Raw genomic sequence first — 12,500 nt, forward strand, 5'->3', positions numbered from 1 at the left:
CTTCTGTAGCCGCTCGCTGGGTTTTAAAAGTCCAGTAAGGTTCTCTGGCCCTTCAGACAGCGCCTTTACAGTTCTGACTGCGGTTCTGATTCACAGGGATGTTCCTGGTCGGTGATTTTCGTGGATCTGGATGCTCACAACCGGAACAGACAGACCCTATGTTCTCTGCTGCCCAGAGAGTCTCGCTCCCATGTAAGTTATGACACACACCATTTCTAAAAAACAAAAACAAATAGAACCCCAATTAACTTCAGGTAAATTAGCATAATGAATGAGATTTAAATAAATGGATTATCCATAAATGCTCGTCTGTTCAGATTAGAAGGTGAGAGAAGGTTGATTGAGAGATAATGTGGAAGTGTAGTCTACGTTATATGTTTGTTTGTGATTACGGGTTTTTCAAATGCCAGTGGTTAATGAGAAAAACAGAACAGGTTCCCCTAGAGACAGAGCAGGTTTCCATGGGAAACAGGTTGCTTTAGAGACAGAGCAGGTCACAAAAGTGTTTGCCAGATGGAGGTTGCTGAGGTTGCGAGGTTGAGGAAAGGACTGGGAGGGGTTTAGACAAAGTGTCCGCTCTCTGATTGGTCTCCGATGTCGGCGTTCAGAACACAGACGCCGCCCTGCTTCCCTGCATCAGCTACCCGGCGTTCGCGGTGGATGACGATGCCCTCTACACTCAGACCCTGGACAAGATCATCCGGAAGCTGAAGGGAAAATACGGCTTCAAGCGTTACCTCCGGGACGGCTACAGGACTCCCAATGAGGACAAGAACCGGAGATACTACCGACCCGCCGAGATGAAGGTTAGGCCGGAGGGTGCCTCGGCATCCCGGCTCAGAATCCAACATGGGAAATGTGCTGCACGACTCGTATGTCAGGACACGACTCAAGCCTTCGTCTTATCGCTGTCTTTTAAGAGAGAGAGATTAGCCTTTCAGAATGAAGATTAGCGTTAATGCTAATGCATGACACATGGGATTTTTCCTGTGCACCTCATAATCCATCTGAGATTAATTAATTTGGTTCTTTCCCTTATAACGCGGGAGAAGGTGCCGGCCGTGGTTAAAGCCCGTCTGATTGGGCAGAGCTCGGAGGATATTAACTACAGCGCTAACTGACAGAGCGCTAGTTCCATGTGAGGCGGGTTACTTAACACACAGCAAATCAGTCCATAAGCGGCTGCAGTTGACCTCCCAGTGTTAACGAGCTCATACTTAACAGGGCGCGGTAAGAACCAGAAGAGCCTGTCAGCGCCACCTAGTGGACGAGAAGGACGGAAGGGCTTAGGACCTCGAGATACCAGAGATTGATGAAGATGAAGGAGTAAAGAGAGCATTGAGAACCTCCACACCCAAACCTCAGACAATGCAAAGACGCGTCTGACGGTTTAGAGGAAGGTCACACCTTTCTCCATAGACGTGCCATTGTTGACCTGAAGCGTGTGAAGCTATGCAGCAGACAAGGGACTCGTAACAGGGACCACGAGAATAAACCTGGCTGTGTTCTTCTTGGCTTGGGGCCCATGAGCGTAAACCTGACTATGTTCTCATTGGTTGATGGCACGTGAGAGTAGAACCTGACTGGCTAGGATCTGTGTTCGAGTCCAGGTAGGCCGAGTGGGCCTTCCCACAGTGCTGTGCGGCTGGCATCTCAACAGACTGCTTTGGCAGGAAAATGCCTGTCTTCATATGACATATGAACATAAACCATATGAACATAAACCACAGGGCAGTGGTAGCTCGGTGGTTAAGGTACTTGACTTGTAATCAGACGGTTGCTGGTTCAAGCTCCACCTCTGCCAGGTTGCCATTGTTGGGCCCTTAAACAAGACCTTTAACCCTCAATTACTCAAGCTGTACTTAGTCATAATTGTAAGTCGCTTTGGATGAAAACGTAAATGCCGTATATGTAAATGCATTTGCTAGGAAATATTTGTCTGCTAAATGTCATATGTAGCAGCCCTATATTTTGTAAATGATGGATTAGTTTGATTTGAATGTAGTTACTTTTATGTATTTTAGAATATTTTCTTGACTCAACTCGGAGCTGTTTTTTTTCCTGAATATACGCTAGAGATCATAGTTTTATTTGTTCAGTTTAATCTGAGCAGCAGGTATAGTGAGTAGAGAAAACTCTTTTTTTAAATGATTGGTTTCATCTCGCCGTGTGATTGGTTTACTCACTGGCGGATTATTTTAATCTCACTCTGTGATTGGTTTAAGTGGAGCAGGTGACTCGGGGGACAGCGTGGACACCAGTGCTTTGCTCACCTCACCCATGTTAACGCCGTTTTGCTGCCCTTGTTGGGTTGCCAGGTTTGAGCTGTGCTGGATCTCTCCGGGCGAAAACTTGGAGGCTTTCTGACTGCTCAGGCAAATTATATAGGATGGGTTTTTTTCTTTCTTTTTTGTGTATAGGTTACATCAAGTCACACATGGGCACGTCTTAACCATGTGTTTTGTCATATCAAAGGTTATTCTGGTACCACTGTACGTAGTGGTATAAACATTTATTTAGCACATTTGCGATGCATTGGCTCTCTTTATAACTACCAGTTAGCATTTCAACCGTATCTGCTCTTATCAACTCATCAGAAACTGCCAGTTTGCTGATTTTCCAGTCAGACAGCTAAACCAGACACGTTTAGTGAGAACAATTAAGAAATTGTTTGATCAAATAAATGTTTTATATCCCCACCGTACAATATATAGCACTTAAGGTGAATAAATGCGAAGGAAGTCACTTTAATCAGGGTCATGGGTTTTTGTCTGTGTTCTTTGAAGAGGGTCATATAATTTAATGGCTGCCATTATACAGGAAAAGTAGTCATTTGCCTTCGTAATGTCCTGAGCTAATTATAGGAGGTGCCAGCCTTATCTGTAGGAGATAATTATGACGAATATCACTTGTTTCTGTGAGCTGGCGTAGCCTATGCTCTCTGGATGTCTCGGTCAGTCCAGGTATGTGTCTGGCTCTGCCGGATGTGAGGACCAATGTCCTAATTACAGTCTGAAGCCAAGGTCACTTGCTGGTCCTTTCAGGCAAATGAGGTTTTCGGCTGTGCTGTTATTGTGTGTTAATTTTGATGTCATAAAGAGGAGGAGCTCAGGGCTTTTAATTGGCTCCCCGTGATTGCCTCACCCTGATTGGCTCCTGCAGAGGTTTCCGGGAGACACAGCAACGAAGTGAAACCGGTTTAATTCGCGCCCTTTATTTCATTACCCCTTAATCTGTCACTCTTGTCTCCTGTTGCTACGCTGAATGTTTGTGAAGGCTGTTTGTTGATAAGGAGAAGGTTTCATTGTTTGCCGTCAGCCAGTGGAGGTAACCTGAGCTCTTCAGGAGAGAGATCTTTAGAGCTGCTAGAACGTAAACATGGATGACTCCGTCGGGTTATAAATACATCACAATGTGAATAACTAGAACATTCTCAGATAATCTTCTTACTAGATTCGCCGAGAGGTTTGGCACCTTTTCATCTTAGTTACAGCGTGGACGCATGTTGCTAAAAGTGGCATCTGTGATTGTGGGTTGGCACCACCCTGGTGCCCACATGAAACATACCAACATCAAGCACACACACACACACACACACACACACACACACACACACACACACACTCAGTCATCTGGATGTGGTTTTTACCTCCTTTTTAAAAGATTTCTGAAATCATCTGGCGCAGGCAGGTGAACTGCAGCCGTTTAATCTGATATTCCCTCACCATCTGCATTGATTACAATCTCAATCCTGAGTGGTCCGTGGCTCCTCTCAGAGAGACGGGTGAGGTGGGCTTTTGGGATTGTCTGTTCCACTGGTCTCTGAGATGTTCCTGCTGTCTGCGTTTGCTGATCTGGGGTCAGGGAATGTTGCCTTTGCTGTCATTGAGCAGACTGTACAGACAGACCGCTTAAACACAGCCAGACATCCAATGACGTGGGCCTCCGGTGTCCTGCTGAACCACATACTGTTCCAGACATGCAGTATAGAAAATATATGTTTGATTTAAAAATAAACAAGTACATAAAATGCAACAATAAACAAAAAACAGTCACATGCCTTTTTTTGTGTTTAAGAGGCAGAAAAACGTTTTTTTACATTCATTTTTATTTTATTAATGTTTTATTGATAATAATGTGAGAACCGAAATCGGGGCCATATGCAATGCGGGGCCATATGCAATCACTTTTGGTAACTGTGTGTGTGTGTGTGTGTGTGTGTGTGTGTGTGTGTGTGTGTGTGTGTGTGTTTGTTGGTGACTTCGACCTCTTGCTCTGTTTTTGCAGCTCTTCGATGGCATCGAGTGCGAGTTTCCGATATTTTTCATCTACATGATGATTGACGGTGAGGCCAAGCGCACCCTACCAGAGTGCTTTAACTCTCACCCTGCCAGAGTGCTTTTACTCTCACTCCATGAGAGTGGTTTAATTGTACACTGTGTTGATACAGTTATACTGACAGTGCTCTGTACGTTAAAGGTCGGTTCACTTTTCCGTCTTTGTTCTCTAGGGGTGTTTAGAGGAAACCAAGCCCAGGTCCAGGAGTATCAAGAACTTTTGCAAGCGGTCATTTTCGAGTCTTTTGAAGGTGACTCTCTCTCTATCTGTCTGTCTCTGTCTCTCTGCCTCAGACTCTCTGTGTCACTCACTCACACATGAAAGTGCACCCACAGTTGTACTGTGCACACATTAATTCATACACATGCTCCTTGAATTAGCTTAATCTTCTCATATTTAAATATTTACACTGTATGAGTGTTCTGTATTTTATTTCTTTACTCCTCTGAATCACTGTCAGAGTGTGGTTCAGTACTGAGAAAGGAAATGCTCAAAACTAACTTCACACAGTTGATCACACTTCACAGACCTTCCAAACAAACACAGACAACCCCCAACAACCTGTAGGGAGCTGTTGAGAAGTGTTGAGAAGTGGAACATTCTCACACATACACATGCGTTCATTTGCCTTGTTAGGGTGATTTTTCCAAAGATGACAGAAACTGTACATTTTTAATGGTTATGGACTTTAGAAGTTATTGGTACTTTTGCAGGGATAGAATCTAGTCATGCAAATTTGCCCAGTGGAAGAGTGTTAAGCGTGTAACTGCTGAAAGCCTCTAGTTACAGCAGAGATATGAGAACAGGTCTGCAGATGAGGGCAGCTTTGAGCAGCGCAGGTGACCTGTAGCACAGGTAACTAGCACAGGTAACCGGCACAGGTAACCTGCGGTACAGGTAACCAGCACAAGGTAATCTACAGCACAGTTAACCTGCAGCACAGTTAACCTGCAGCACAGTTAATCAGAAACACAGTTAACCTGCTGCACAGGGTCCATAAGAGCGTAGCACTAAGACCCCCTACTGTTCACGAGGGATTTCAGCCATTGCTCTGTTGTAGTTCAGGTGCGTGCAGGTATGTGGAGGTGTGTGTATGTCCAGTTCGTAGTTCTGTGTGCAGTCTGACTGGGTCCCTGTGTTTTCCTTTAAGAGGTTTCATTTTACCTGAAATTAAAATGCATAAATGTAGGATGTAATCTGAACTGGTATTAATATAATATAATTAACCACATTCCCCTTATCTGTGTGTTTGTGAAATCACATAATATTGAATTCAACATCATTTAGAAAATGTAAAAATTGTTCTTAGCTTTTCTAAGAGAATCTTACAGAATCTTATTGTGCATCTTTATTAAAACAGTTATAGAGTTATAGGGTATTAAGTCTATTGTTCCCGTTATTTATTTATTTATTTACATATTTTTAATCAGTTGTTTTTGTACTGCTGTTCCTTCTTAATTAGATCTAAATGAATTATAAACATTATTTTACACGTTAAAGGTGGCCCTATTGTTGTGCATTGTGCCCAGTTTATTAGCAAACTACAAAATGTCATGAATGTAAGTATCGAGGTTCTTGTTTTGCTCCACATCACCCTCGTCTGCACTCGCTGTCTGTGCTTGTGCAGGCCATGCCGTCATTCCCAAGTACTACTATGTTCCGGCCGACTTTGCGGAAGGGGAACAGAGGAACCCTGGGAGCCAGAAGCGTTTCCCTAGCAACAGTGGCCGTGATGGGATGCTTTTCCTGTGGGGGCAGGCCCTGTACAACATTGCCAAGCTTCTGGGTCAGTACCCGCCCCCCATATACTGGCATCTGTGCAACTACCCCGGGGTCAGAGCCTGGTCACGCAGCAGACACGCTCTCAAACAGGAAACGTGTGTGCGCACGCTGGAACTGTTGGGTTGTTCATGTGCAGATTATGATCCTGTTCGCACATTCTCCCACTGTTCATCTCAGGGAATTTCAGAGGGTTCAGCAGAGCTCCTTTGAGAGGAGGAGAGGGGGTGCTTAATCCAGATGAACTGCTCGGTTATGCTAATGGGGGCGTTGTGAGACAGCAGGAGAGAGACGCCGTGGGCAGGAGTGGGTCATCTAGTCCAGCGCAGAGGCTCGACGTTTCATCAGCTATACAATTTCACCCAAACAGTTTAACTCCCCTGTCTGGCTGTGCTTAAACAGCATGTGGGCTGATAAGTCACACGGTGGTGATTTGATGTGATTTTTTTTCAGTTTGTGGTGCATTAGTTGGACTGGGACTAGTGGTGAAGGAGTGTCTGTGTGTGTTTGTGTGTGTATATGACAGGGTGTGTTTGTGTGTGTATATGACAGGGTGTGTGTGTATGTGTGTGTGTGTGTGACAGGGTGTGTGTGTGTGTGTGTGTGTGTGTGTGTGTGTGTGTGTGTGACAGGGTGTTTGTGTGTGTGTGTGTGTGTGTGTGTGTGTGTATGACAGGGTGTGGGTGTGTGTGTGTGTGTGTATGACAGGGTCTGTGTGTGTGTGTATGACAGGGTCTGTGTGTGTGTGTATGACAGGGTGTGTGTGTGTGTGTGACAGGGTGTGTGTGTGTGTGTGTATGAGAGGGTGTGTATGACAGGGTGTGTGTGTGTTTGACAGGGTGTGTGTGTCTGTCTGTATGTGTGTGTGTGTATGACAGGGTGTGTGTGTGTGTGTGACGGTGTGTGTGACAGGGTGTGTGTGTGTGTATGTGTGTGTGTGTATGACAGGGTCTGTGTGTGTGTATGACAGGGTGTGTAGGACAGGGTGTGTGTGTGTGTGTATGACAGGATGTGTGTGTATGTGTGTATGACAGGATGTGTGTGTATGTGTGTATGACAGGGTGTGTGTGTATGTGTGTATGACAGGGTGTGTATGTGTGTGTGTATGACAGGGTGTGTGTGTATGTGTGTATGACAGGGTGTGTATGTGTGTGTGTATGACAGGGTGTGTGTGTGTGTGTGTGTGTGTGTGTGTATGACAGGGTGTGTGTGTGTTTGACAGGGTGTGTGTGTGTGTGACGGTGTGTGTGTGTGTGTGTATGACAGGGTGTGTGTGTGTGTGTGTGTATGTGTGTATGACAGGGTGTGTGTGTGCGTGTGTTTATGACAGGGTGTGTGTGTGTGTGTGTGTGTGTGTGTGTGTATGACAGGGTGTGTGTGTGTGTGTGTATGACAGGGTGTGTGTGTGTGTGTATGACAGGGTGTGTGTGTGTATGACAGGATGTGTGTGTATGTGTGTATGACAGGATGTGTGTGTATGTGTGTATGACAGGGTGTATGTGTGTGTGTATGACAGGGTGTGTGTGTGTGTGTGTGTGTGTGTATGACAGGGTGTGTGTGTGTTTGACAGGGTGTGTGTGTGTGTGTGTATGTGTGTGTGTGTATGACAGGGTGTGTGTGTGTGTATGACAGGGTGTGTGTGTGTGTATGACAGGGTGTGTGTGTGTGTGTGTGACAGGGTGTGTGTGTGTGTGTGTGTGTGTGTGTGTATGACAGGGTGTGTGTGTGTTTGACAGGGTGTGTGTGTGTGTGTATGACAGGGTGTGTGTGTGTATGACAGGATGTGTGTGTATGTGTGTATGACAGGATGTGTGTGTATGTGTGTATGACAGGGTGTATGTGTGTGTGTATGACAGGGTGTGTGTGTGTGTGTGTGTGTGTGTGTGTATGACAGGGTGTGTGTGTGTTTGACAGGGTGTGTGTGTGTGTGTGTATGTGTGTGTGTGTATGACAGGGTGTGTGTGTGTGTATGACAGGGTGTGTGTGTGTGTATGACAGGGTGTATGTGTGTGTGTATGACAGGGTGTGTGTGTGTGTGTGTGTGTGTGTGTGTATGACAGGGTGTGTGTGTGTTTGACAGGGTGTGTGTGTGTGTGTGTATGTGTGTGTGTGTATGACAGGGTGTGTGTGTGTGTATGACAGGGTGTGTGTGTGTGTATGACAGGGTGTGTGTGTGTGTGTGTGACAGGGTGTGTGTGTGTGTGTGTGTGACAGGGTGTGTGTGTGTGTGTGTGTGACAGGGTGTGTGTGTGTGTGTATGTGTGTATGACAGGGTGTGTGTGTGTGTGTGTGTGACAGGGTGTGTGTGTGTGTGTATGTGTGTGTGTGTGTATGACAGGGGCTGTGTTTGTGTGTGTGTATGTATGACAGGGTGTGTGTGTGTGTGTGTGTGTGTGTGTGTGTATGACAGGGTGTGTGTGAGACAGGGTGTGTGTGTGTGTGACAGGGTGTGTGTGTGTGTGTGTGTGTGACGGGGTGTGTGTGTGTGTGTGTATGACAGGATGTGTGTGTATGTGTGTATGACAGGATGTGTGTGTATGTGTGTATGACAGGATGTGTGTGTATGTGTGTATGACAGGGTGTATGTGTGTGTGTATGACAGGGTGTGTGTGTGTGTGTGTGTGTGTGTATGACAGGGTGTGTGTGTGTGTATGACAGGGTGTGTGTGTGTGTATGACAGGGTGTGTGTGTGTGTGTGTGAGACAGGGTGTGTGTGTGTGTGTGTGTGTGTGACAGGGTGTGTGTGTGTGTGTATGTGTGTATGACAGGGTGTGTGTGTGTGTGTGTGTGTGACAGGGTGTGTGTGTGTGTGTATGTGTGTGTGTGTATGACAGGGTGTGTGTGTGTGTATGACAGGGTGTGTGTGTGTGTATGACAGGGTGTGTGTGTGTGTGTGTGACAGGGTGTGTGTGTGTGTGTGTGTTTGTGTGTGTATGACAGGGTGTGTGTGTGTATGACAGGGTGTGTGTGTGTGTGTATGACAGGGTGTGTGTGTGTATGACAGGATGTGTGTGTATGTGTGTATGACAGGATGTGTGTGTATGTGTGTATGACAGGGTGTATGTGTGTGTGTATGACAGGGTGTGTGTGTGTGTGTGTGTGTGTGTGTGTGTGTATGACAGGGTGTGTGTGTGTTTGACAGGGTGTGTGTGTGTGTGTGTATGTGTGTGTGTGTGTATGACAGGGTGTGTGTGTGTGTATGACAGGGTGTGTGTGTGTGTGTGTGACAGGGTGTGTGTGTGTGTGTGTGTGTGTGTGTGTATGACAGGGTGTGTGTGTGTATGACAGGGTGTGTGTGTGTGTGTATGACAGGGTGTGTGTGTGTATGACAGGATGTGTGTGTATGTGTGTATGACAGGATGTGTGTGTATGTGTGTATGACAGGGTGTATGTGTGTGTGTATGACAGGGTGTGTGTGTGTGTGTGTGTGTGTGTGTGTATGACAGGGTGTGTGTGTGTTTGACAGGGTGTGTGTGTGTGTGTGTATGTGTGTGTGTGTATGACAGGGTGTGTGTGTGTGTATGACAGGGTGTGTGTGTGTGTATGACAGGGTGTATGTGTGTGTGTATGACAGGGTGTGTGTGTGTGTGTGTGTGTGTGTGTATGACAGGGTGTGTGTGTGTTTGACAGGGTGTGTGTGTGTTTGACAGGGTGTGTGTGTGTGTGTGTATGTGTGTGTGTGTATGACAGGGTGTGTGTGTGTGTATGACAGGGTGTGTGTGTGTGTGTGTGTGTGTGACAGGGTGTGTGTGTGTGTGTGTGTGACAGGGTGTGTGTGTGTGTGTGTGTGACAGGGTGTGTGTGTGTGTGTATGTGTGTATGACAGGGTGTGTGTGTGTGTGTGTGTGTGTGACAGGGTGTGTGTGTGTGTGTATGTGTGTGTGTGTGTATGACAGGGGCTGTGTTTGTGTGTGTGTATGTATGACAGGGTGTGTGTGTGTGTGTGTGTATGACAGGGTGTGTGTGTGTGTGTGTGTGTGTGTGTATGACAGGGTGTGTGTGAGACAGGGTGTGTGTGTGTGTGACAGGGTGTGTGTGTGTGTGTGTGTATGACAGGGTGTATGTGTGTGTGTATGACAGGGTGTGTGTGTGTGTGTGTGTGTGTGTGTATGACAGGGTGTGTGTGTGTTTGACAGGGTGTGTGTGTGTTTGACAGGGTGTGTGTGTGTGTGTGTATGTGTGTGTGTGTATGACAGGGTGTGTGTGTGTGTATGACAGGGTGTGTGTGTGTGTGTGTGTGTGTGACAGGGTGTGTGTGTGTGTGTGTGTGACAGGGTGTGTGTGTGTGTGTGTGTGACAGGGTGTGTGTGTGTGTGTATGTGTGTATGACAGGGTGTGTGTGTGTGTGTGTGTGTGTGACAGGGTGTGTGTGTGTGTGTATGTGTGTGTGTGTGTATGACAGGGGCTGTGTTTGTGTGTGTGTATGTATGACAGGGTGTGTGTGTGTGTGTGTGTATGACAGGGTGTGTGTGTGTGTGTGTGTGTGTGTGTATGACAGGGTGTGTGTGAGACAGGGTGTGTGTGTGTGTGACAGGGTGTGTGTGTGTGTGTGTGTGTGACGGGGTGTGTGTGTGTGTGTGTGTGTATGACAGGGTGTGTGTGTGTGTGTATGACAGGGTGTGTATGACAGGGTGTGTGTGTGTATTGACAGGATGTGTGTGTATGTGTGTATGACAGGATGTGTGTGTATGTGTGTATGACAGGATGTGTGTGTATGTGTGTATGACAGGATGTGTGTGTATGTGTGTATGACAGGGTGTATGTGTGTGTGTATGACAGGGTGTGTGTGTGTGTGTGTGTGTGTGTATGACAGGGTGTGTGTGTGTGTATGACAGGGTGTGTGTGTGTGTATGACAGGGTGTGTGTGTGTGTGTGTGAGACAGGGTGTGTGTGTGTGTGTGTGACAGGGTGTGTGTGTGTGTGTATGTGTGTATGACAGGGTGTGTGTGTGTGTGTGTGTGTGACAGGGTGTGTGTGTGTGTGTATGTGTGTGTGTGTATGACAGGGGCTGTGTTTGTGTGTGTGTATGTATGACAGGGTGTGTGTGTGTGTTTATGACAGGGTGTGTGTGTGTGTGTGTGTGTGTGTATGACAGGGTGTGTGTGTGTGTGTGTGTATGACAGGGTGTGTGTGTGTGTGTGTGTATGACAGGGTGTGTGTGTGTTTGACAGGGTGTGTGTGTGTGTGTGTGTGTGTGTGTATGACAGGGTGTGTGTGTGACAGGGTGTGTGTGTGTATGTGTGTATGACAGGGTGTGTTTGTGTGTGTGTGTATGACAGGGGCTGTGTGTGTGTGTGTGTATGTATGACAGGGTGTGTGTGTGTGTGTTTATGACAGGGTGTGTGTGTGTGTGTGTGAGACAGGGTGTGTGTGTGTGTGTGTTTGACAGGGTGTGTGTGTGTGTGTGTGTATGACAGGGTGTGTGTGTGACAGGGTGTGTGTGTGTATGTGTGTATGACAGGGTGTGTTTGTGTGTGTGTGTATGACAGGGGCTGTGTGTGTGTGTGTGTATGTATGACAGGGTGTGTGTGTGTGTGTTTATGACAGGGTGTGTGTGTGTGTGTGTGTGAGACAGGGTGTGTGTGTGTGTGTGAGACAGGGTGTGTGTGTGTGTGACAGGGGGTGTGTGTGTGTGTGACAGGGGGTGTGTGTGTGTGTGTGTGTGTGTGTGTGTGTGACAGGGTGTGTGTGTGTGTGTGTGTATGTGTGTATGACAGGGTGTGTGTGTGTGTGTGTGTGTGTGACAGGGTGTGTGTGTGTGTGTATGTGTGTGTGTGTATGACAGGGGCTGTGTTTGTGTGTGTGTGTATGTATGACAGGGTGTGTGTGTGTGTTTATGACAGGGTGTGTGTGTGTGTGTGTGTGTGTGTGTATGACAGGGTGTGTGTGTGTGTGTGTATGACAGGGTGTGTGTGTGTGTGTGTGTATGACAGGGTGTGTGTGTGTTTGACAGGGTGTGTGTGTGTGTGTGTGTGTGTGTATGACAGGGTGTGTGTGTGACAGGGTGTGTGTGTGTATGTGTGTATGACAGGGTGTGTTTGTGTGTGTGTGTATGACAGGGGCTGTGTGTGTGTGTGTGTATGTATGACAGGGTGTGTGTGTGTGTGTGTTTATGACAGGGTGTGTGTGTGTGTGTGTGAGACAGGGTGTGTGTGTGTGAGACAGGGTGTGTGTGTGTGTGACAGGGGGTGTGTGTGTGTGTGTGACAGGGGGTGTGTGTGTGTGTGTGTGGGTGTGTGTGTATGACTGTGTGTGTGGGTGTGTGTGTATGACGGTGTGTGTGTGTGTGTGTATGACGGTGTGTGTGTGTGTGTATGACAGGGTGTGTGTGTGTGTGTGTGTGTGTGTGTGTGTGACAGGGTGTGTGTGTGTGTGTGTGTGAC

General features: G+C 46.9%; 1 protein-coding gene across 5 annotated transcripts in view; it reads left to right on the forward strand.

Moving 5' to 3' along the window:
• The window catches only part of phkb (phosphorylase kinase, beta), a 70,334-nt gene that overhangs the window by 29,795 nt on the left and 28,039 nt on the right, over positions 1-12,500 (forward strand). For 4 of the 5 annotated variants that reach the window (XM_081706200.1, XM_081706203.1, XM_081706201.1 and 1 more), the window contains 5 exons: positions 97-192; positions 609-806; positions 4,288-4,345; positions 4,511-4,588; positions 5,966-6,124. In XM_081706200.1, coding sequence (XP_081562326.1) covers positions 97-192; positions 609-806; positions 4,288-4,345; positions 4,511-4,588; positions 5,966-6,124 — 589 coding nt within the window. The remainder of the gene's footprint in view (positions 1-96; positions 193-608; positions 807-4,287; positions 4,346-4,510; positions 4,589-5,965; positions 6,125-12,500) is intronic. The other variant, XM_081706204.1, reaches the window with a different exon arrangement.

The sequence above is a fragment of the Electrophorus electricus genome, chromosome 23 (assembly GCF_041902795.1).
Source record: "Electrophorus electricus isolate QZ-2024a chromosome 23, ASM4190279v1, whole genome shotgun sequence".
Taxonomy (NCBI): domain Eukaryota; kingdom Metazoa; phylum Chordata; class Actinopteri; order Gymnotiformes; family Gymnotidae; genus Electrophorus; species Electrophorus electricus.